General features: G+C 38.5%; 1 protein-coding gene across 1 annotated transcript in view; it reads left to right on the top strand.

Moving 5' to 3' along the window:
• EPHX2 (epoxide hydrolase 2) overlaps nucleotides 1-25,018 on the top strand; it is a 63,338-nt gene that overhangs the window by 21,867 nt on the left and 16,453 nt on the right. The window contains exons 10-12 of the mRNA XM_070932189.1: nucleotides 766-792; nucleotides 18,248-18,333; nucleotides 20,373-20,484. Coding sequence (XP_070788290.1) covers nucleotides 766-792; nucleotides 18,248-18,333; nucleotides 20,373-20,484 — 225 coding nt within the window. The remainder of the gene's footprint in view (nucleotides 1-765; nucleotides 793-18,247; nucleotides 18,334-20,372; nucleotides 20,485-25,018) is intronic.

A 25,018-nucleotide genomic window follows, 5' to 3' on the forward strand; every position in this document is an offset into this window, starting at 1 on the left:
CAGCATTTATGATATATCAATATGTAAAACAGTTCAAAGAAGTATTCAAACCAGAGAAGATCAACATCAGTACAGGTGATTCCCACAAATGGTTGTTCAGCAACCATCTGAAGTTAAAATGGCATTGAATGAGGGGAACGTATGATCCTTGTATTGCAGCATATCAGCATCTTCACAGTTACATAATGTCATTTATCATCTTCACTGCTGTCTTCCGACGTGTCATTTTCTCCATGCAGACAAGGACAGGGAGCAATTTCATTGGAGGGGGGGGAGAGTTAGTGAAAGATGCAAGTTTCTACTGAAAGAGTGTTCCCACACCTACCCCGAACTCATCTAGACCTAGGAAATAGCCTAAGATAGAAAAGCTAAACTTCAACTTGGAAAGCATCCATACATCTGTCAAAACACAGTAGAGTATAATTCAGAAGGTGACCAGTGGGAGACAGAAAAATTTCATTTCATATACTTATGGTGTTTCAGGTTTTGAGTGAATAAAATACAGTGTCTACCCTAGGTAGATTCAATTGGCTGCATGCCCAAAATGCAATTTTATGATCTGCTAAAATTCAACTCTGATGGAGTGCAAATAGCATGGAGAACATGCATGATGTTGTGTTCCTGCTGCTCTCAGTCTGTATCTGCCTGAGCTGATCCAGGATGGACTATGCAGTGGAAGACAAAATAAGAGGGTTTTTCTCAAAAACTTGATGTCAATGTCTGGCTTTTTTTTTTTTTTTTTTTTTTTTTGCTTATTTACCTCAGGATTTGCTGATCTTTCTGGACAAAATGGTAAGTTATGCTGGTTTGTATCTTACAAAATGTATTATCAACAAGGTTGTACCATCCCCTACTATCCCCTTTGCTAAAGGTCGTACCATCCCCTTTTTTCCCCTTCGCTGACCAGAGTGTAACCAGAGTGTGGTCATGACCAGAGTGACCAGAGTGTGACACATCCTGTCCACAAGCCGCGAAATTGACACCCCTGATATAGTGTATTTGAGTCTTCAGTGTTCAACTCACCAGCTGCGTTATATCATTTCATCTCCATATGAAAGAAATGAGGTTCTAAAGATGCAAAAAATGGCTCCCCATGTTTCGATAACCAAAGTTCACCCTGCATATTATGCGGTGGTGTCTTAGTGGTCCTAGATTCTCAATTATAGAAAAGAGAGAATCTTTGAAACGGGATTTATCAGCACAGCTATATCCACTGCTAAAGTGTCAGGAAAAAATAGTACATTTTCCCCAATTTTCCTGTGTGAGTGGCTAATTTTCTCTCAGTGACTGATACTGTCTCTTACCAATTTAATAGCAAAGGCATCCTCTGTCAAGAGATGGGTGCTTTATGTTCTTTTTCATTGCTTTTAAAATAGAGATGGCTTTTAAAATACAGATGTTGGAGATGGAAGCGTCTGTCAGCTATCCAATAAAACATATGTGCATTATTGCTTTCTGCCACAGTTGGACCATAACTAACCTCTAGGCTTCTTTGACTCACAAATTTAGATTACCCTGATTTCATCTTGACATACAAAATGACCTGATGCTGACAAGATGGACTAGATGAGCCTTAGTAATCCTTTATTCAGGCAATAGCAGGCATAGATTTTGAGATGTTGATTTTCAAGGTGGAGATTTGGGGACATCTTAAGGCTTTATCTGGCAAATGAAAAATTCCATCAGTATTGGAGGAGGGGCTATGATTTGCTACCTTGTGTTAAAATTTGTTTTCTGCCTTTTTGCGCATGGCACTTTAGTAATATTGTACAAAGTGAAAAGTTTCTGTAAGAACATACATTTTTATATTTAATTTGCCAGCTGTTTGAGATCTACATGGTTATTTGCTTGTGTATTTGAAACTAGCTGATTATGAGCAAGACACTACTTTCTGTATTAAGTTATTGTCATACATGAGGGGTAGCAAGGAAATGAGTGCTTGTAAAATCAAGGAACAGAAATACCATTTCTATAACTTTTGCATGAGTTCTCTGCTTTCTAAACAAGTTCTTTCTCTTCTTCCTAGTTTGCAGGACTTTCAGCGAATGATTGAAAATATGAGACTTTCTTAATTCTATGCAAATAGGTTCATTCTTTTGGTTTGTTGTTCCATAATTTATATCTCACCATATTCAAATAGTGGGATAAAAGACAATCATAAAACGACACAAATCAAACAAAACAGTTAATAACCATAAAAAAGAACGGTTAAGCCCAGGGGTGCGTTCTACTTACCTTTACTACTGGTTCGCATCGCGCGCGTATGTGCAGGATCAACTTTAATGATGTCCAGGTCAGTGGGCGGAGCCTCCCGCTGGTTTTACTACCAGTTCTTGCAAACCGATCTGAACCGGGGGCAACCCACCACTGGTTAAGCCACATAAAACTATAATAAATTTGTGTTTTAAAATAAAATAAAGAATGAAATGTCATTTTGATTCAGAAATAAAAAGACTAAAAATTTCATTTTTCATTCCCTGTCACAAAACAGTCTTCACTGCCTTCCTAAAAGATAACTCTGTGGGGCCAATCTGACCTCATGGGGGAAGGCTATTCCGTAACTGACAAGGCCTATTTCTGGTCTCACTTCCTAGCCATGTCAGAAAGGAAATACATTCCAAACTTCCTCCCCCATCCCGAATGCACCGGACAAACAGATTCAGTTTGTAGGTAACAGCCTTATTGGTAAATGGGAGCCAAGCCATGTAAAAGGCTTCACAGGTTAAAACCAACGCTTAGAATTTTATTTTACATTTTGATTTTTAAAAAATAAAACTTTATCAATCACTGGTGCAATGCTCATCTAACTACTGGTAGTAGCAAATCACTGAAGCAGCTCTTACCCACCAGCAAACAGGTTGCTGCATTCTGCACCAGCTGCATTTTCTGGATAGTGAAGTATGTTGTGATTATGTGTTAGTAGTAAAATGTTGTGGCTGAAGCTGATGCATCTCAGCAGAAGCTGGTATGAGAACTGACTAATTGTGGAGATATTCGTCGCAAAAGCTTTTCTGTAGATGCTAAATATGAAGCAATTCAGGTTGGTGGGTCTTGAGATGTGAGCTTTTGGTGCAAGAACTATACAATATTTTCTGATTTCCAGGCAGATGGGCTGCTGCGTTCTCCACAAACTGCAATTTCTGGGCATTAAAGTTTGTTGTGGTGATGCAGGCTTACGGTGAGGAAGGTATGAATAACTGTCACTAAGACTGTGAAGGGCTAGAGCTCATATAAGCAGAAACTAATATGAAAATTGCCTTTGACTAATTGTGGAGAGACCAGTTGCAAAGGCTCTTCTGAAGATGTTAAATATGACACAAATCAAGGGTGTGAGTTTTGAAATGTGGGTTCATGGTACAACAGTTGTACAGTAATAACTGTTTTCCAGACAGACTTTCCATACAATAATGTTTACCTTATGAAAAGGTAATAAGACATACCCTCGTGAAGTAATGATAATATGATTTGGATAATGACTGAGCTAGTTCTGGATTTCAAAGGGTTTGTGCATTTAACTTAATTTAATGTAATTCTATTTAATTAAAAGGGCTAATGCGTTCTAACTAAGAAGTGGATTAATTCTTTCACTCCAAGCACTTGAAATATGGCAGTCCTGTGTCACTGACCTTTCCTGACAAAATGGCTTCTTTTTTTTACCCCTGATAAATGGTCTGTCTCAAGCAGAAACTAAAGAGAGAGGTCACCAGATCAGCACCATGATATTAAATAACAATTCCTCCTTTAACCTTTCTGGGAGCATTCATCTGCCCTGACAATATAATTAGGAATATAATTCAGATTGCCCGAATGGAGAGAAAGAATCAATTTGGGATTTATTAAAAAGGAATAGGTACATAAAGGAAGAGTATTTGAAATGCTGGCAACTGATTAACTGAAACATTAATGTCAGCAGATTTTTGTTTTCCTGCTGAAGCTTAAAATCTTTTTTAAAATGTGGAGCAGCTTTTTTAAAGCTCTATTCTACTCCAAATTTCCATTTTTCTAAATTAAAATAATAAGCCATACGCAGCACTTTACAAGTGCCCCTGCTCCAATTCTTCAGAATTGTTATCTTCTCAAACAAGTTCTTAGTCTAGGGCAAAGGTGGGGAATGATGGCCCTTTGATGGCATGTGGACTTCAACTGCCCGAATTCCTGAGGCAGCATGACTGGGACCATCGTTCCCCGTCGTTCCCCATCCCTGGTCTAGGGCTTCACAGAGATGCCTCCCACAAGGAGCAAGATCTATTTGAGAGAAATTTACACCAGATGCTCCCATCTTGGATAAAGAAGGAGACAATTGAAGACAGGCAGGCAGACCCTTGTGATGGTGTCCCTGTTGAGAAATCCCTCATCAAAGTAGGATCAACTCTCTTGAATTTCAAATGCTCAAATATTCAGATGAGAATATTTTAGACTTAAAGTCTTACGTATCGCCTTATAGTAATATTTGTTTGATTAAAACTCAGCCTCTTTAGAGTTAACAGTCTGATATTAAAACCTGTACTTCTGTGCACGGCCTGTATTTCATTCTTTGGTAATGCAACACAATATTGTATGATTGAATGCTCCAAGCATAGGAAAAACAAATCCTTTATCTATTTACTTTATCAAGCAGGAAACAAGCTTGAGAACTTTCCTCTGCGGTTGTTTTTATTTACAAAGATTTTCTGAAGATTTTTTTTTCATGGAAGTTTCTATCTGCTGCCTAAAATTATCCTAGTCTGGAATTGGCTTACACCCAGGGCAGTTGGCTTTTACAGGGCTGCCATATTAATGTCTGTGTAGCATACAAGCCTTGGTGGCACAGCAGACTAAACTGCTGTTAAAGTAGCACTTATCTACCAGCTACCTGCAATTACTGCGAGTTCAATTCTCACCAGGTTCAAGGTTGACTCAGCTTTCCATCCTTCCGAGGTAGGTAAAATGAGAACCCGGTTTGTGGGGGCAGTAAGTTGACTTTGTATAAAATAGAACACTGCTTGGGGGGGCCAAAAAGCCCTACTAAGCAGGTATATACAAAAGTATGAAGGCTATTGCTTAATGCATTGTAAGCCGCCCTGAGTCTCCGGAGAAGGGCGGCATATAAATCAAACTAATAAATAAATAAATACATACATACATATATACAGTAGTGGCCAAAATTGTGGAAACTTTTTGGAAAAAGTGTATTTTCTAAAACTAGCTAATAACATCACTTTTTTGGGGAGTAGTAATATATATCAATGGAAAGATAATTTAATTAAGAATGTAATGCAATAACTTTTATGAAGGATTTGCTATTAGAATAGCAGTTACAGTATAAAGAAGAAAAAGTGAAACACATAAAAAAACCGAGATACACAAAAATTATCACCATGTCAGTTAATACTTAGTTGGGTAACCTTTAGCATGAATTACGGCCTTACGTCTTCCCATGGAGTAAACCAAGTCTTTTAGTTCTGCAGCTGTTATAATGTGAAACCAAGATTGAATGATTGCTTCTATTAACTGAGTTTTATTGCTAGGTTGCTTCTGACTAACGAATTTCTTTAGTCAGCTCCTTAGATTTTCAATTGGGTTAAGGTCTGGGCTATTCCCAGGCCATTCCAGCAGTGAAATCTGATCATCTTGAAACTCCAAAAAAAAGTGGTGTTATTAGCCATCAAACCTCAAAAATGCACTTTTCCCAAAAGGTTTCCACAATTTTGGCCACTAGTGTAGTTATCATTATATATTTTATATTGTTTCTGAACAAATACAAGCAAAACCTGTGTTCAATGAGAAATAAGATTGACCTTATGTAGAATTTTGGCTTTTTCAGTAATGGTGCAGTATTTGAGTGTCTAGCTGCTTTTATTCTTGGGAGGAAAATAGAATAATTTGCATTGGAGAGAATAAAGTCTTTTATTTGTATGAAGTAGTGGTGGGTAATATAATTGATATAGATGCAGAGTATTTTATGCAGATTCCTTAATAAAAACTGTCTCCTTTGACAGTCTCTTCACTGAATATTTAGTGGCTCTGGAATAGCAATCAAGTATTCTAATTGCTCAGGGTTACTGTCAGTAGTTTTGCTGACAGAGTCTATTTTGTGAGCTAAATAATAAACAGTGTAGAAGTTAAAATTTACACACAGAGTTGGGGGACTTGAAGTTTGCTATTGCAAGACATCATTGGCCAAATCTGCTTGAAATAGGAACAAGTGCACAGAAGCAATCTATTTGAAAATATTAGGAATTAGTGTTAGGCATATTTCAATATGGGAACTCCTGGGTCAGAGGCAGAATGGCTGGATCCACTTCATTGAAACCTATGGATAATCTAGTCAATGGTATCAGAATTGGAACCTTATTAGTTAATGTCTTTTCTAAGTTTCAGTAGTTGAAGGAATTAAGAAAAAATAATGATAAGACCATTGAGGAACATTAGAACACTGAGAGACATCATGAAACGAAAAGCTATTTTGTCCTAAAGTCAGGACAGAACTTTAGAATATGGATTGCTTGATCTGAACAATGCACTCAAATAATAGATTGCAAAGCAAAAACTTTCCTGAGAACTTTTTGTATACCCTACTAGGGTCGCTGTGTCATCTCAGGTTCTTTTAAACTTCTTTTATCTTGTGCCTGTTCATCGCCCTGACTCCTTCGGGAGTAGGGCGGTATATAAATCAAAAAACAAAAAACAAAAAAAACCCTGAGAAGCAGTTGTCTATTTGGCATTTTCTTGCTATACTCTTTTCTCTGGCGCCTCCAGTTTGTGAGAGAATTAAACCACGATGCAATTGCTGTCTTTCAACTTTGAAAGATAGAGAGGAAACACAGTGCTAGGAAAATGGAAATGAATATGCTGAATTCTCTGTAATTCTCTGCCTGATTGAAAGACAAGAAGGGACCAAATCCATATTTTATCTAGGACTGTGCCAGTGAGGATTAAAAACGTCTTCTTAACTATGAACACATTGAAAAGATGACAAGTAGAAGGGTCAATATTTATCTGTGAGTAGATTAAGGTAAAGACAACAGTTCTCAGAGTCTTGCCATACATACCGGGAGAGGGGGAGCAAAAATGTGTTAATACTTCTTTTTGGAAATATCACCCATGTTTTTTTTTAATTTGGCTAGTGGGCCCTCTCAATTACTTTAATAAAACATAAAACATAGCATAATAGAGTTGGAAGGGACCTTGGAGGTCTTTTAGTCCAACCCCTGCTTGAACAGGAGACCATTACCATTTCAGACAAAAGGTTGTCCAGGTTTTTCTTTTTTGAAAGCCTCCAGTGATGGAGCACCCACAACTTCTGAAGGCAACCTATTCTATTGGTTGATTGCTCTCACCATTAGGAATTTTCTCCTTAGTTCTAGGTTGCTGCTTTCCTTGGTTAGCTTCCATCCATTGTTTCTTGTCTTGCCTTTTGGTACTTTGGAGAATAAGTTGTCTCCCTTTTCTTTATGGCAACCCCTTAGATTTTGGAACACTGTCTTCTCCCCTATCCTTCTTTTCATTAGACTAGACATACCCAATTCCTGTAACCATTCTTCGTATGTTTTCGCCTCCAACCCCCTAATCCTTCTTGTTGCTCGTCTCTTCACTCATCAAGTTCATTCCCTTGGAATTCAAACGAGATTAGGAACAGACTTTCCCAGTGTATGTTTTCCTTTAGAAATATTAGTCCTCAGTACATCAGAATGGCAGCATTTTGGAGAAGGCTGTTTTAGGAATCACAAAACTTTAAAATCCACCCAGCTTCCCTATTCCTATGAGCTTTTCATGTTTCATGTATCTGTGTTGCTCATTCTCTTTCCCCAACCAACTTGAATTGACTCAAAAACTTGCTGTGGTCTCTATTCTTTTACAGCAAATAATCCTTGTCTTCTGTCGACTGCCTTCTTGCTGAGGTTAGCAACTATTTGTGGTGTCCTAAGAATGAGATCTTGCTGGCCTAATCACTATAAAAATAATTTGCTCAGGGTAGTGAAAGTTCAGCAATTAGTGAAGCAAGAACACTGGAATGGTATTAGATACAGCAGTGGTGATAGAAAAAGAAATAGTGTAATAAAATTGCCAAAAGTAAATGAACATCTTGCCATGCTTCAGATGTTTCGTTTCATGCTGTAAAACTGTTCTAATATGTGGCCTAGTTAATAGTAGTGTATCTTTATAAAAGCAGAGGGCACCTCTGCTGTTCCTGTTACAGTCCTACTAGTTGGCAGAAATGTGGCTGGCTTTACATTTTACGTTAAATTATGGTTGATTGCATGGACAGCGGGTTGGTTACACTGTATTTGGCATTTTTGTCCACCTATTGAGTCCTTCCCAAGAACCTGGAACAGGCAGATGCTGTTGTTTAATAATGTTAAAAGTATTGTCGTAGGATGTAAGCTGTTCCAAGTAAAGGGCCTTCTGCAATTGACTGGTGGTGACTTTGTCAATTGCCGATGGTATTCAAGTGGTGGTGCAGAAGGTTTGGAATTGTACCCAAGGCGCCTATCACTATTAGGGCTATGTTTGCTTTCTTTTGCCATGGTGGTTCTACTTCTCTTTACAGATCTTTATTGTTTGTGATTTTCTCCAGTTCTTTCTCTTCTATTCTGCTATCTCCAGGTACTGCTATCTCCACTATCCAGACCTTTTTGTCTTTCTTATCAACAATTAGGTGTCAGGTACTTGTCTATTTGAATTCTGAAGTCCCAGAGCACTTTAATGTCTTTATTTTCTAATACTTTGCCTATTCTGTGGTCGCGGCAGTTCTTGCTTGCAGGCAAGTGATATTTCTTGCAGATATTACTACTAACCAGAGCATACAAAACATTTGCTAGACCATTTCTCGATTACAGCTCATCTATCTAGAACCCTCGCACTACATATCGAACATTAATACAATTGAACATGTCCAGAAATATTTCACAAGAAGAGTCCTCCACTCCTCTGCTCGCAACAAAATACCTTATGCTACCAGACTTGAAATTCTAGGCTTAGAAAACTTAAAACTATGTCGCTTTCGGTATGACTTAAGCATAGCTCATAAAATTATCTGCTACAATGTCCTACCTGTCAATGACTACTTCAGCTTCAACCAGAACAATACACAAGCACACAACAGATACAAACTTAAAGTGAAGCGCTCCAAACTCGATTGCAGAAAATATGACTTCAGCCGCAGAGTGGTCAATGCCTGGAATCAGCGGTGGGTTGCTCCCGGTTCGCACCGGTTCGCAAGAAAAATTTGGAGTAGTTCGGAGAACCGGTAATAACATTGGCTGGTCATGCCCCTGAACCGGTCCCCGGCCCGGTTGCCGCTCGCGTACCCCGCCCACCTCATCAGAGGCTTTTTTTTTTTTACTTTTAAAAGCATTTTTTCTACAACCTCTTCGACTGAAAAAATGCTTTTAAAAGTAAAAAAAAAAAAAAAAAAGCCTCTGATGATCACGCGGCTCAGCTGGGATTGTCAGAGGCTTTTAAAAGCATTTTTTCTGCAACCTCTTCTGCCAAAGAGGGTGTAGAAAAAAAAATGCCTTTAAAAGCCTCTGGCGATCCCAGCTGAGTTGCCGGATCATCAGAGGCTTTTAAAAGCATTTTTTTCTGCAACCTCTTAAGGTTGTAGAAAAAAATGCTTTTAAAAGTTAAAAAAAAAAAAAAAAGTTGGCCACGCCTACCCAGTCACATTACCCCCCACCACCAAGCCATGCCCACAAAATAAGCCACGCCCATAGAACCGGTAGTAAAAAAATTTAGAACCCACCCCTGCCTGGAATGCACTACCTGACTCTGTGGTTTCATCCCAAAACCCCCAAAATTTTAACCTTAGACTGTCTACTGTTGACCTCACCCCATTCCTAAGAGGTCTGTAAGGGGCATGCATAAGAGCACCAGCGTGCCTACCATCCCTGTCCTAATGTTTCCTATTTGTATGTATTTTATGTCTTCAATTCATGCTTATACTTATATATATTACCTAATACGTTCTTGACAAATAAAATAAAATAAATAAAAATAAATTTAAAAAAATATTCCAATGCACCATTGTTGCTATTTTGTCATGCCATTGTTCGTAATCAGTCTGTGCAATTTTCTTGGCAGCAGCTAGGTAGTCCACTGTGTCTTCATCTTCTTTACAGAGGCAGCATTTGCTGTTTGCTGCTATAGTCTCATTTTTGGCTTTGTACGCATTTGTTCTTAGGCCTTGGTCTTCTGCAGGCAGAATTAGCCCCTCTGTCTCTTTCTCCAACTTTCTTGCTCTTAGCCATTGCCAGGTCTTATTATTATCTCCTTTGCAGACTAGGCGTGTGTTTGCGTGTAGGTATGTATGTATGTACTGGCCATGAAATACTTTGCCACATCTTTTCTTTTATTCTTCATTTGGTCCTTCTTGTAGGCCAGTTTGATCTCTCCAGCAGTCAGTAAGCCTTCATGCTGTACTAGCTTTAGTTCATCTTCTTCACTGTCCTTCAAATATTCTTCCAATGCCCCTTTTCCTTCTTCAACCCTCTGGTGCACTTGCCACATTCTATACCCACCTATACTCCTTGGTAAATAGTCTGCCAACTTCGCTGCATGGATGAAGGGCAAGATTCATTGCCGTTATATTTATCCTTTTATCCTGCCTGTTTTTATATAAAACTCATGGTGACAAATATATCTCCTATTTTCCCCCGCAACAATAACCCTGTGAGATGGATTGGGCTGAGCGAAAGTGGCTGACTCAAAGTCGCCCAGCTTTTCATGTCTAAGGTAGGACTAGAATTCACACACTCCTGGTTTCTAGGCCAGCAACTTACCCACTAGACGAAACTGGCTCTGCTGTTACAAAACATATTATAGGTTTGCACCGGGTGTTCAAGGCCGCAGTGCCTTGAGGATGGCATCTTCCCACCATGCTGCCTCGGCGAAGTCAAAACACCTTTGCGGTAGATGGTTGGCTACTGATGGACAACAGGGTATTGGGGTGGGGGTTGAAGGGAATGCTATATGCTTCGCGTCTAGATTTCAGACTCTGGTTGACTTTTCTGCCATCACTATCTCTTAGTAAAAGTTCCTTTTGAAATGTGACTGGTTTCAAGAGTTTTGCTTTCTTGGGAGAGGAGTTGAAGCAGATCCTTACACAACATCTGATAATGCTTTCAGAATAGCTGGATGTACTCTTGAGGCAGAGGAGATTGACCTCAATATATGCAACCACAGTCCTCAGCAGCCCAATTACAGCCATCATTGACCTTTGTGTTGATTTGAATTTCTTGCCCTGCACCCATGGAAAAAAAAGTAGCTTTTGTTCCCAACCTATGACCCCAGTTCTGATGAGCTTTGTTTGTCCAATCAATAATGGGCAATGCATATTCTTTAGTGCTAGATCATTATAAACAACCTTGTGAGCTTGTGGGGTAAGTGTCAGGATGTTGGGCACAATAATAGAACATTGCAGCTTGCCTAGAGGCCCAAAGCAACATGATGCACAACTAATGATGTATCAGACTTAAATTCCTTTCTGTGTTTGTCTATAAAGGTCAGGGTCAAGGTCAAGTTGTAGAAAGAGAACCCAAAATAGGGAGAAGATGAGTTTACAATCAATTATTGTGATTCTAATCACTATTGAGTAGGTCTTTGTAGAAGTCTAATGTCTTCACATCGGTCAAAATATTGATGAGCGTGAACATGAGATGGGGTGGGTAGATAATGCAATACTTTGGATCAGAATGGCCAGATTCAAATCTCTGTTTAGTTGTGAGGCTTATTGGGTATTTCTGGGATACTATTAGGTATGTTTAAAATTAGTTGATTTGGAAATGGATTATTCTCGAAATTTCCAGAATGTCTCCCATTTCCCTTTGAAGCTCTTCTAGACTGTACCATTCTGGGTTGGGGGATTCAGTGATTTCTTGAAGGAAATTCTCCTAAGCAAAAAGGGTATGAGGTAATCCAGAGATGTTCTGGGCCCAAATAAACCTTTTTTTTTATCTAGAACATTATTTCCAGGACACTTCAAGTCATTTCTTATTTGAAAGATTTACTTCTGAAATCCCCCCAAATCCCCCCATACCCCTCAGGATCTGCATGTCCCAAAGGAAAACAGGATGTTCTGGTGTTCTCTGGCAAGGACCACTTCCAGATGGATGGATTTTACACATCCTTAGTCACCACTATCATTAAAACTAAGTGTTTTACGGGGAGATTGTGATGATACAATGGAAGTTTAAAAACTAATTGTATGTTTTTCTGAGTTTCTTACCAAATGATGTTATAATGAAAATCTTGAGAAAATCTACATTAATATTAAGGTTTTTGGAGAGTCATTCCTCCAGTTATTCTTCTCTAGATCTTTGGCTCTCTATGTCTCTTTCCTTATTTTTTCCCCCTTGTTTGTCACCCCTCCGCATCTCTCTTGTGTCCCTGGGGAAGAGCAAGCTTTAAACAATATACTTTTCAGAGCAAGGCTTTGAACTCGAGAAAAGATCATGTGAAGTCTACAGATACTATTAAAGAGTGATCAGTAATTCTCTTTCTTGCTTTGTTGGACAATATTTGATTTGGGAAACTTTCCTAGAAAAGGAAAAATCTTTGGTATCACACTAATTAATGTAGCTTTTTTGTTCTACTCCTAAAGATAACTTAGCCAATCCTCCATCCTTTCTGAAGAATTTTCAATAAACTTGCAAATGCATTTGCTATTTTTAATTAAAAGTGTGTGATGTTTTAAGGGCTGCTCTAAGCTTTAAATATATGTGCAGAAAATAGTATAGCAGGCTATTGCCTACATTCTGTTTTGTCTGGATTTTAAATTGTGTTCCTACTTTTCTAATTTAGAAACCCAGTCCAGATAACATTCATGAATAGGTGGATTAAAAATGTAATGAACCAAATTAAGTGATAGAAGTAACCAATTGTCTTTATCAGATTTCGAAAGGAAATGTGTCAGACCTACTTGGTATATTAGTCAGAAATCACAAAAAATCCCAGGGCTCCAGGCTAGACTGGAAAATTAAAAAAATAAAAATAAAAAGCATCTTCTTAGGAGGTAGTGGTAGATCACTTCCAAGTTGTTACATTTTGATGTAATCATTAGCAACTGAGCTTAGTTAATCAAGTAATGAAGTGTCTACAGCCTCAGAAAGCACCAAGGACTCCACAGTAGACACCAAACTCTTTGGTCTTTCTACATGTCTATCACATGTAGTGTCAAGGAGAGTTTGGAAGCTCCTAGATTGCATGCCAAATGTATTTATGTCAATCTCTAAAAAGCTAACAACACCGTATCTTGCAGTGGTGGGTTGCTCCCAGTTCTCCCCGGTTCAGGCGAACTGGTAGTAGCGGCGGTGGGAGGCTCCACCCACCCGCCCAGACGTCATCAAAAACTATCTGCGCATGTACAGAAGCTTCTGCACAGAAGCGCCATGCGCTCGCTTTGCAAACCGGTAGCACCAGATTTTGAAATCCACTACTGGTATCTTGACTCGTTATCTCTAAAGAAGGCATCATGTTGTAAATCTGTCATGTCCCTCTAACTGGTGGTTTTATATGGTACAATGTAGAAATGCCAAACCTTACAGCTTTTGCATGTAATGAAACTGCTCCCAATTTAGGCTGCCTGTTTTTATGTCTCTATGATAACGCTATATTAAAATGTGGTACAGGTAGTCCTCGATTTGTGTCCATTCATTTAAAGACAGTTTAAAGTTATGACAGACTTGGAAGAAGTGACTTACGAACTGTCGTCAAAAGTTAACAGCTGTCACACCATCCTTGCAGTCACAATTTGGGAACTTGCCAGCTAGCTTGCATTTGTGCTGGTTGTAGCATCTTGGTGTCATAACCCCACGATTTGAGACCTTCCCAACCAACTTCTAACAAGCAAATTAGGAAAGCCAGATTTGCTCAGCAATTATGTGATTCACTTAACAATCACATTATTCACTTAACAAGCATGGTTGCAAAATCGGGTCCAGTCATGTAATTATTCCCTTAGTGACCCCATCGCAAATTGTGGTTGTAAGGACTATTTGTAATCTGAATGGGACATGTTATTTTAGATTAGGCTGCACCTTCCACTTAAATGAGAACATTATATTAACAGGGCTGTTTTACTTTTCAGCTCTTTTTCCAAATTACCGATAATGTGGAAATTACTCTCGTTTTATCTTTTTTTTTTTTTTTTGCTTCATAGTGAGTTAAAGTTTTCCCCAAGAGCTTTTCTTCCCCCAACTTTCACTCATGCTATCAGAAAAGACTGAAGAGCACTTACGAGTTTTTAGAAAAGATCCAGATATCATACATTCTATTCCCTAATAATTTGGAGATGCCTTTTAAATTTTTCCCCTTCTGACAAAATACAGGGGTCCAGCTATATATGGGTATACACATATGGACAACACTCTTCAAACTGGACTGGAGGAATAAATTGTTTAAAACATTTTTTAAAATGAATGTTCAGCTTGGAGTGTTAAAATATGTTTTTCAGGTGAAATAAAAATTACATCAATTCCATCAGTACTACATCAATTTCCAAATAGTAATAAATCTAACTTGGGAGTAGGAGGAGGGAAATGGATGGCTTTGTTCCATTTTCTTTTTTACTCATTTATATTTGTCTTTCATGTGTGCTTTCTTATTGCTGCATTTATTACTCAAATACATCTGAAAATAATACACTCATTCCAACATGAGAAAAATGTTGTTAATCTAGGCATCATGATACTAAAATATGTTGTAGATTAGAAGGTGAAGAATGCTTGGAGGACTTGAAGATATTTTTTCTAAAATAGTTCTTACTGCTTGTCATAGTGGTCTAGTGCCAGGGTGTCAAACTCAAGGCGTGTGGGCTAGATCCGGCCCACGGGTGCTTAAATCTGGCCCACAGGATTGGCCTGCAGATAGCAAAGGATTGGCACATGGTGCCTCTGGCAGCCAAAATGGGGCACGGAGGGGGGGGGCGTGCAGGCCGTTTCAGGCTGGACGGCAACCTGCAGCACCCTGCTGGCCAAAACAGGGTGTGGGGGGTGCGTGTGGCCCCCTGCACTCTGTTTTGGCTGGTAAAGTGCTGCAGGAGGCCATCCAGCCCGAAAATAGCCTCCTGCAGCATCCTGCAAGCCAAAACGGGGCACAGGGTGTGCATGTGAGCCCCCTGTACTCTGTTTTGGCCAGCAAAGTGCTGCAGGAGGTTGTTCAGGCCGAAAACGGGTCATGGGGAGGTCACACGTGGGCCCCCATGTCCCATTTTGGCCGACGGTGCTGCAGGAGGCGTTCATCCCTTCTCTGTACTTCAAGCCTTCCAATGCTGTAGTATGCTGAAATACTTTGCTATCTTTTGAACTTTCTACTCTTTTTCCTTCTCTGCCAAATTATAAATTGTTGAAAAAGCCAACCCAATTTCTCGCCTGCAACTCTGCTAATGTCTCTCTTTGCATTGTTTAAAGCAATGATTTTTTTATTTGTATAGCTTCCCTCCCTGAGGGAGGCAAAATGTTCCTGACTGCACTCAACTAGAGATGGAGATATTGTGGCCTATCATATGTTTTGCATATAGAATCCCCAAATTCATTTTGTTCGTATCTCAAGCTGTTAGGTTCTGGCAGTACATTGATTTGAAGGATCTCCCTCCATCCTAGGTCCCTGACAGCCAGGGCTAGAATTTTGACATGACATGGCTTCTACGGGATACAGGCTTTTTTTTTTATTTCTCAAGCAAGTAAAGGTAACAGATATAAGTATAAACATGATTATGAATACAGGAAATGGATACGAATAAATGGGGACAGTAGGACATGGATGGTAGGCACGTTGGTGAGGTCAACAGTAGACAGTCTAAGGTTAAAGTTATGGGGGTTTGGGGAAGAAATCACAGAGTCAGGTAGTGCATTCCAGGCACTGACCACTCTGTTCCTGAAGTCATATTTTCTGCAATCGAGTTTGGAGCGGTTTACCTTAAGTTTATATCTATTGTGTGGTCGTGTATTGTTGCGGCTGAAGCTGAAGTAGTCATTGACAGGTAGGACGTTGTAGCAGATAATTTTTTGTACTATGCTTAGGTCAGACCGAAAGCTGCGTAGTTCTAAGCAGGGTGGATTTGATTTAAATCAAGTTGATTTAAATCACAATTTAAATCATGATTTAAATCACTAGTAAAAAGGCTTGATTTAAATCAACTCGATTTAAATCATAATTTTTAAAGAGCAACTATCATCTCTGCTACTCCTTTGACCCACTGTTGACTCACTGATAGTCCCAGTGTTGCAGAATATACAGCCTCATGTTACATAACTAAGCTCCATTTCGTGCTGAATAAACTAAATTATTTAGGTATCTTAAATAGAAAACTATCTTACGATAGATTTTTACCCCAAAAGTTTTTTATTAAAATAAATTCGATAAAAATCAAAAAATCCGATTTAAATCAAAAAAATCCAATTTAAATCAAAAAAATCTGGGTTTTTTTTATTTTTTTTAAAAAAAAAATCATTGTTTTTTATCCACCCTGGTTCTAAGTTGTCTAAATCCATTTCAAGCCTGGTGGCCTAAGGTATTCTGTTGCGAGCCGTGGAATGGAGGACTCTTCTCATTAAATATCTCTGGACTCGCTCAATTGTATTAATGTCCGATATGCAATGCAGGTTCCAGACAGATGAGCTCTATTTGAGAATTGGTCTAGCAAATGTTTTGTATACTCTAGTTAGCAATATGATATTACCAGAGAAGAAGGTACACAAGATTAGGTTAATGCCTTTTTGGCAATGTTGTTACAGTGGGCTCTGGCACTTAGATCATTAGAGATGTGTACTCCAAGGTCCTTGACAGAGTGAGGGTCGTCTAGGAGGTTGTATCCGCCCAGCTTGTATTTTGTGTTCTGATTATTATTATTTTTTGCCAATGTGTAAGACATTTGTTGATTGAGATTTGGAGTTGCCAATTGTTTGATCATTATGATACATAGTCAAGGCATGCTGTATTCCTGGATTTCCAAATGGGCAGGAAGAATACATAAGGATGGAGAGGGTTGGCGAAGACTTGGGTTTAGAAACCCATGGATTTGCCAGGAAGCTATTGGTCTGTTGTTTCTAGGATGTGATTGAAATGAGCTTCCTCCACAGGATGGTTTCTCCTCCCTATCCTGGGCAGCTGCTGAATTTAATCTTTCGGCTCTTCCTAGTTCCCGAAAGAAAACTCTTTATCGAGCAAATGATGAACTTTGTGGAACTTTGATGCATCTCCTTTTGCAATAAGCAAGGAAAGAGATTGGAGGAAGAATAGCTGAGCATGAGGCTGTATCTTGTACAAACAGATGGTGCTTAAAAGCAAAAATTGTCTTTAAAGTGAAGTGAGGGGTTGATGCTCGGAATTAGATTTTTTCCCCCTCCCATTTCTTTTTTTTTTCAAAGTAATTTGGCAGGCTGCTTCCATTAAGTTAAGTGACTGAACCAATGTGTGAAGGCATCCTATTTAGTAACCTCAATCTAAAAATGCATTTTTTTCCCCTTGAAGTGAAATAGTAGCTTAATAGCTGGAGCTTTGTGCTTTGTCCTCCCTTTTCCATTGAAATATAGCACCAAAGTAATGTTAATTATGTGAGGGATATCACACTTTTTGTCTGGCTGAAATCATTGGTTAAATGTTGGTTAAATAAATCATTGGTCAAAAGTTCCTCAAGTTCCTTTCCTCTGGTGAGGAAAGATCATAATAAAACATTGGTAAAAAGGAAAGAGGCAAGAGAAGAAAGTCATCCTCGTACAAACGAAAACAAGATCTTGAAAATTTTAAGGTATAAGGTATTAATCACAATTAAACAAACCAGCAGCTGCTGGTATTTACAATTTGTAGTAAATTGTCTGAGTGCTCAAACTGGTGGCCTGTGTCCATATGTGAAATGTTGAGATTCTATTGTAGGCCCTCTCATAAACAGGCTGTCATCTTGTACCTGGCCAGTCAAGAAATCCTGTTTAAAAATATGAAAATGAAAATTTAAAAAATGTTTATCATTAAGGAACGTGAATATCATATTGCTTAACTTTATCATTTGGGGGAGGAGGTGCTGGGCACCTTTCCAATAAATAAATAAATGGGCTGCAGCTGCCTGCAATATACATTATATAGATATGAAAAGAAAAAAGAAAAGGAGAGGAGATGAAAGAAAGAGGGAAGGAAGGAAGGAAGGAAAGGAAGGAAAGAAAGAAAGAAAGAAAGAAAGAAAGAAAGAAAGAAAGAAAGAAAGAAAGAGAAAACGAACCAACTGGGCTTATGGGAAGACATGAACACTGAATTTATCCTTTTTTCTTCTTTCTAGAGCATTGTTCAGGCTACATTCATTGGTCATGATTGGGGTGGTGTCACAGTGTGGAATATGGCTCTCTTTTACCCAGAGCGGGTCAAGTAAGTTAATTTCTCTGTGACATTTGCATGCAATATATATGGTAGTGATGGATCAAACACCAAACAGTGCTCATCATCTGGAGTTGTGAGGAGAAGTACAGTACATAATTCAGTGAAATGTCTTACAGTATATAGTACATACTTAACCTTAATAAAATTAAATATATGGGTAGATTATCTTTAGTTGCTACCTTTCACCCTTTTTCTCATCAAATTCCATTTTTGTTTCTAAATTTAATTAGAAAAATCCAGGAAAATGTCATAAGTTAATGACTTGTCCTATTAATGACTTGTCAGATTTTACCTTCCTTCTCCTTTGTCCATTACTTTGCAAGCCATTTTTATTTTGTCATTATTCATCTGCCTAAATAATATATTTCTCGTCATCTTGGTTTGTCTCTCAGTCATTGTATTTTTTAAAATTCCATTTCATTGTTGATGTCTATCCAGAATTACTTATACCTTTTTCTCCTTAAAAATTATGACATATCAGAGGCCAGCCTTCTCAGGCTGATGCTTTCCCCGTGAGTCTAGAGCAGCCATCAGCCCTAACATGTCAAGTTCTTCAATTTACTTTTCTCCTAGATATTAGCATTCAGCAGGTGGATAGACAATAACCATATCTGCCTGGAATTTGCCTTCTTTCCTTCCTCTCTCCCTCCCTCACTCCGTCTCTCCCTCCCTGCCTCCCTCCCCTTGCTAGTTAGATTTTTTTTTGAGATATTTATTAACAATATTTACAAGCCATTTTGGTACTAGAGCAGGCTAATGACTATTTTTTACCTTTTTTCTTAATATAGTACTTGTATGTATTTTTAAAACTTGTTTAAACTTTCTCAGCATTTCTGGGTCCTGGGTCCTATTTCTTTTTACCTAATCAATGTTTTATTATATTTGTATTCCACTTTTACTCAAGGAAATTATAGTAATCTGAGATTGATGTATATGTTAGATTTATATCCCAACTTTCTTCCAAGAGTTCAAAGTGGAGTATATAACATCCCTTTCCTCAATCTCTCCTACCCCACAACAAAAAATTGGACTTGAACCTGTGACTTTCTTCTAAGCCTAGTCCAGTTATTTTAATCACTGTCCATATTGGCTCTCTCTCTATGCCTTTAGAACTTGTAGAGATATTTGCATGGTCTTTTACCTTTGTTTGTCTCCATCACACTCCCTGCTATGTTCAGTTAATATATTGCCTTGCTGTGATACTCTGTCAGGAATGTGATTGTATGGAAGTTTTAATGCACTAACCCCTGCCTTTCCCAGCCTGGTGGCTCCAGATGTCCTAGCACTGTAATTCTCAGAATATCATTCCGCACAACTGAAAGCCACTGAGTTGCCAAGCACTACATTAATAGTTTTCCCAGTTGCAATGTATGGCTGTGAAAGATGGACCATAGGAAAGGCTGAGCGCCAAAGAACTGAGGCCTTTGAACTATGGTGCTGGAGAAGACTCCTGAGAGTCCCTTGGACTGCAAGGCGATCAAACCGGTCAGTCCTAGAGAAAATCAACTCTGACTGCTCTTTAGAAGGCCAGATCCTGAAGATGAAACTCAAATACTTTCGCCACCTGATGAGAAGGAAGGACTCACTAGAGAAGAGCCTAATGCTGGGAACAATTGAGGGCAAAAGAAGAAGGAGATGACAGAGAATGAGGTGGCTGGATGGAGTCACTGAAGCAGTCGGCGTGAGCTTAAATGGACTCTGGGGGATGGTAGAGGACAGGAAAGCCTGGAGGAACGTTGTCCATGGGTTCGCGACAGGTCGGACATGACTGCAACTAACAACAACAACAATATTAATATATTTTGTCACCACTCCTATCTGAAATAGTTCTTTGGATACACTACATAAAGTGATCATTCTTCAATACTGTAACTATCATTGATGTTTAATGTAGGACAATTCATTCTAATTGTTTTTTGTTGTAGCATCAAGCACAGAGGTCTGCCTCTCTGGACATACGCACTTTTGTATCAAAACCCTCCCCTCGCTTTTCATCCCTTCTTCCTAATACCTTGCTGTTGTTTCAGGGCAGTGGCTGGAATAAATACACCCTATACGCCTTCAAGGGCTGGAGTGAATATTGTGGAAAGGCTGGAATCCATTCCTGTTTTTGATTATCAATTCTACTTCCAAGAGCTAGTGAGTACTATAATAAGACACACATTTGTACTACATAGGTAGAGGAATGAGGCTGTACTGGAATCCAAATTTGGAGTGATCGTCCCAGCTTAATTGGGTACTTTCTAAAGAATGATGAAAAATAGTTTTGAGATTGATCCTAACATATAAGAAATGGAACATCTGACCGTGACTCATGATCAGAGGAAGAACATTAGAGAGTCTGCAAGGGAATCCTTAAATTTCAGGCTTTTTGTCTCCCTAGTCAGATATCCTATATAACAGTCAGCCAGTTTTAACATATACTTAGTGTAGAAGCACCTAGCTGACCTTGGCTAATCTCAAATAAGTTAATCAGAGTGAGATCCACCTAGCAAAATAGTAGGACGTTCCAAAGCTGTAAGCTAGAGTAGGAAATAGAAAAATATCCTCAGAGAAGGTCCTTCTATATTGCCAAGGTTAGCTCTATACTTATTTATTAGTGAACAAATGGTTAAAAAAATAAATCATACGAATCTGGCCTAACATATTTGCCATCCAACCTATTAATGTGGTCACCATGTAGTTATGGAAGTTTCAGGATGGGGCCAGGTTAGGGAAGGCTGAGAATTCTGGAGTGAGGCTGTTTTAATATTTACTTGCTTTGTTTATTAGTACGTAAATATTATAATCTCTCTCTCTCTCTATTAAACTGCCTAGAGAGGGCTGTAAAGCACTGTGAAGCGATATATAAGTCCAAGTGGTATTGCTATTGCTAAATTAATGGAATGATTTAAATGTTCTAATTCTATTTGTACAGCTATAAATGAATCCTGATAGAAAAAGAAGGAGGGGCCTGAAATACTCACTGTCCCCACAGCACTCTACGTTACTGAAACTGCTAACCAATTTTATTTTGCATAATTTAGAACTTTTAGCACACTGGGCTGGAGGTTTTTCTTGGCAGTGAATGTGTGTTGGCAAATTGTAAAAGAGAGATTTAGACCTGAGAACTCAAGCCCAAACTTGCAAGGCTGCCATAAATTCTTTCTTTCTTTCTTTCTTTCTTTCTTTCTTTCTTTCTTTCTTTCTTTCTTTCTTTCTTTCTTTTTCTTTCTTTCTTTCTTTCCTTCCTTCCTTCCTTCCTTCCTTCCTTCCTTCCTTCCTTCCTTCCTTCCTTCGTTTTTTTTTGCCTAATTGTAATTTTTGCAGACCACTGTAAAGTTGCTTCTCCAGCACAAAATGGCTAGTCCTGTCCCAGAAGCCTGTGCCAGATTTGGCTATTCCTGGAAAAAAGAGAGAGGGTTTTTTTCCCCCCTATTTGAAGATGAGATCCTGGTAGTTTCTGGGGGGTGGGGGCAGGGGTGCTATTCAGCAGGTTCTGGAGAACCAGTAGCGTAAATTTTGAGTAGTTCGGAGAACCGATGAATACCACCTCTGGCTGGCCCCAGAGTGGGGTGGGAATGGAGATTTTGCAATATCCTTCCTCCAGGAGTGGAGTAGGAATGGAGATTTTGTAATATCCTTCCCCTGCCATGCCCACCAAACCACGCCATGCCCACCAAACCACGCCCACAGAACCAGTAGTAAAAAAAAATTGAATTCTACCACTGGGTGGGAGGAAAAATGGGGACCTACATAGTGTATCAGGTACATCTTCCCTTGTATTAAATGACAAGAATAGAAGGAACTTCTAGACAACTAAAGTGCATTGCCTTGTCATTTTTCTCCATGCATTTAAGAAGACTTCCCCAGCCATCCATATTGAAAGCCATCCATATTGAAAGCCAATCTAAGTCCTCACTTGCATCCTACAGTCATATCTCATCAGCAATTCAGCTTGCAGAGTTAGGAAGAAATACTGCTGAGGCTGAGCACTGAATCATAGCCCCACTAGGCTACAGAGTAATCTAATTTAGCTTTGCAAGAGAAGACTCCATTAGTTAGAGATCAGAGAATGACGATATGGCTGCATTTGGGCAATTGAAAATTTGAGCCTCTTGGGTTCTCTTGGCCCAAAGAGACAAGGGGCTACAAATCTGTTCCTGACAGAGTCTATTTATTGAAGATTCTGATTGGCTTTTTTTCTTTGTTTCTTTTAAAATATACTAAATATTTGGTTTAACAGCCAATTGTATAATAATAAAGTGGAGGATTGGGGACAATGGGCAAATTCTGTTCTGAATAGCATTCCACAAGCGCATATAATCATTTTTATGCATGGCCAAAAAACAAATGCAGGTACTGTTTTAAATATTGGTATAAGATAAAAGTTTAACAAATAAATTAAATGGATTTTTAAAATGATTTATTGATAAATATTGTATATAGTAAAACATTTGAAAACTCAAACTCATTACTTTCTTAGTAAATAACTTGTTTTTATAGCCATGGTTAAAAATTTGGCTGTCACCATTGTAATTTTAGGATTTTTGTCTGATAGTTAAATTTAACTAAATTCAGAAATGCATCCTCGTGGTCTTGATTTTAAAATAGGCCAGATAAATATCATGCTGAAAAAATGCAATGAAATATGAGCCACAGTTTCAAAGTCAATATCATTACAGGGACAATAGCTTTGAGAGATGGAAAACTTTTGAAATCTGCTACATAATATATTTGATGGTGACACATTTAATCTGGCTTTTCAAAAGGATTTTTTACATTTATTTATATGTAGCAATAGCAGTTAGGCCTACATACCGCTTCACAGTGCTTTACAGCCCTCTCTAAACAGTTTACGGAATCAGAATATTGCCCTCAACAATCTCCGTCCTTCTTTTACCAACCTTGGAAGGATGGAAGGCAGAGTCAATCTTGAGCTGGTGAGAATCGAATTGCTGGCGGTCAGCAAAATTAGCCTGCAATACTACATTCTAACCACTGCGACACCACAACTCCTGTAAACCACTGAGATAGAAATAGCTGAAAAGCATCATTGTAATTTATTCCAAAGGTCAGGAGTGAAGCCAGAGATTTGATTAGTAGAATAAGTATAGGTCTATGCCTAGATTGTCTGGGACTTGGGGCTCATGTGTTGGTATCAGAGGTGTCTACAGAGTATAGTTAAACAAATTTAAGATGATGGCCATAACAAAGCAATCAAAGCTATGCCTGGTTTTTAGATGTGTTTCAACAAAAAAAAACCCAGGTGCTTTGATTTCTCATTGTGGCTGTGTCCTCCTCCTTCTCCTCCAAATACTCTGCAGATGTGCTTGGTTGGGATGGAATCCAGAAGCCGGAAGTAAAATCTAGTTGTATTTAACTGACACAGATGATGCTTGTGCTTACATTGTGTGGTACCTTAGAGTAGAGCTTTCAATAGCATTTAGCATTTAGACTTATATACGGCTTCATAGTGCTTTAAGACAGCGCTCTCTAAGCAGTTTACAGAGTTAGGATATTTCCCCCAATGATATAGGTCCTCATTTTACCAATCTCGGAAGGATGGAAGGCTGAGTCAATCTTGAACCAGTCAGAATTGAACTCCTGGCTGCGGGCAGAGTTAGCCTGCAATATTGCATTCTAACCATTGTGCCACCACAGCTCCTAAATATTCCAAAAAATAAAATAAAATGACTGTGAAAAGTTCACTTCTCTTGCATAGAGAGAAACACTTGTTCATAAATGTGACATAATTGCATGCATTCTTCTTTTCTAGGCCCAAATTACATATTTTTAGAAGCGCCTTGAAAATTTGAGCAAACTTCTGGATCACTTACAAAGGGCAAAATTCTATCAAGAATAGAAAACAATGAAGTCTTTTTATATGATTAATGAGATTGTCAGGGAGGCTAAGAAAATATAACTTCAGAAATGCTGTATGGAGATATTTGTATTTCAAAAATGCACATTTTTCTTCTTTGTTTCCTTTTCTCTTTTATTAAATTAGGTAAAATGAAATCAACAAAGGCGTCCAGTTGCCAAAAGGGTAGAGGCTGCCTTTTTTCTCAGATAGACAAAAGTGAAGGGAGCTGAGAAGGGCCTCTTAAGTCTGGTGCTAGCTATAGAAATAGCCCTGCTCTTTAAATGGGGCAAGGAACAGGAGAGGAATTGACGTAGATACAGTAGTGGCCAAGATTTTGGAGCCCTTTTGGGAAAAGTATTTTTGTGAGGTTTGATGGCTAATAACACCATTTTTATTTTTTTATTTTTTTTATTTATTTTTTTTTGGAATTTCAAGATAATCATATTCCACTGCTGGAATGGCCTGAGAATAGCCCAGACCTTAACCCAATTGAAAATATGTAGGGTGACTAAAGAAACTACCCAGCAATAAAACCCAGTTAATAGAAGCAATCATTCAATCTTGGTTTCACATTATAACAGCTGCAGAACTAAAAGACTTGGTTCACTCCATGGGAAGACGTTGTAAGGCTATAATTCATGCTAAAGGTTATCGAACTATGTATTAACTGATGTGATAATTTTTGTATATATTGTTTTTTCTATGGATAATTTTTGTATATCTCGTTTTTTCTACGTGTTTCACTTTTCTTCTTTAGACTGTAACTGCTATTCTAATAGCAAATCCTTCATAAAAGTTATTGCACTACATTATTGATTAAATTATCTT

Source organism: Pituophis catenifer, unplaced genomic scaffold (assembly GCF_029215685.1).
Source record: "Pituophis catenifer annectens isolate HBS135680 unplaced genomic scaffold, rPitCat1.0.hap2 SCAF_1, whole genome shotgun sequence".
Taxonomy (NCBI): domain Eukaryota; kingdom Metazoa; phylum Chordata; class Lepidosauria; order Squamata; family Colubridae; genus Pituophis; species Pituophis catenifer.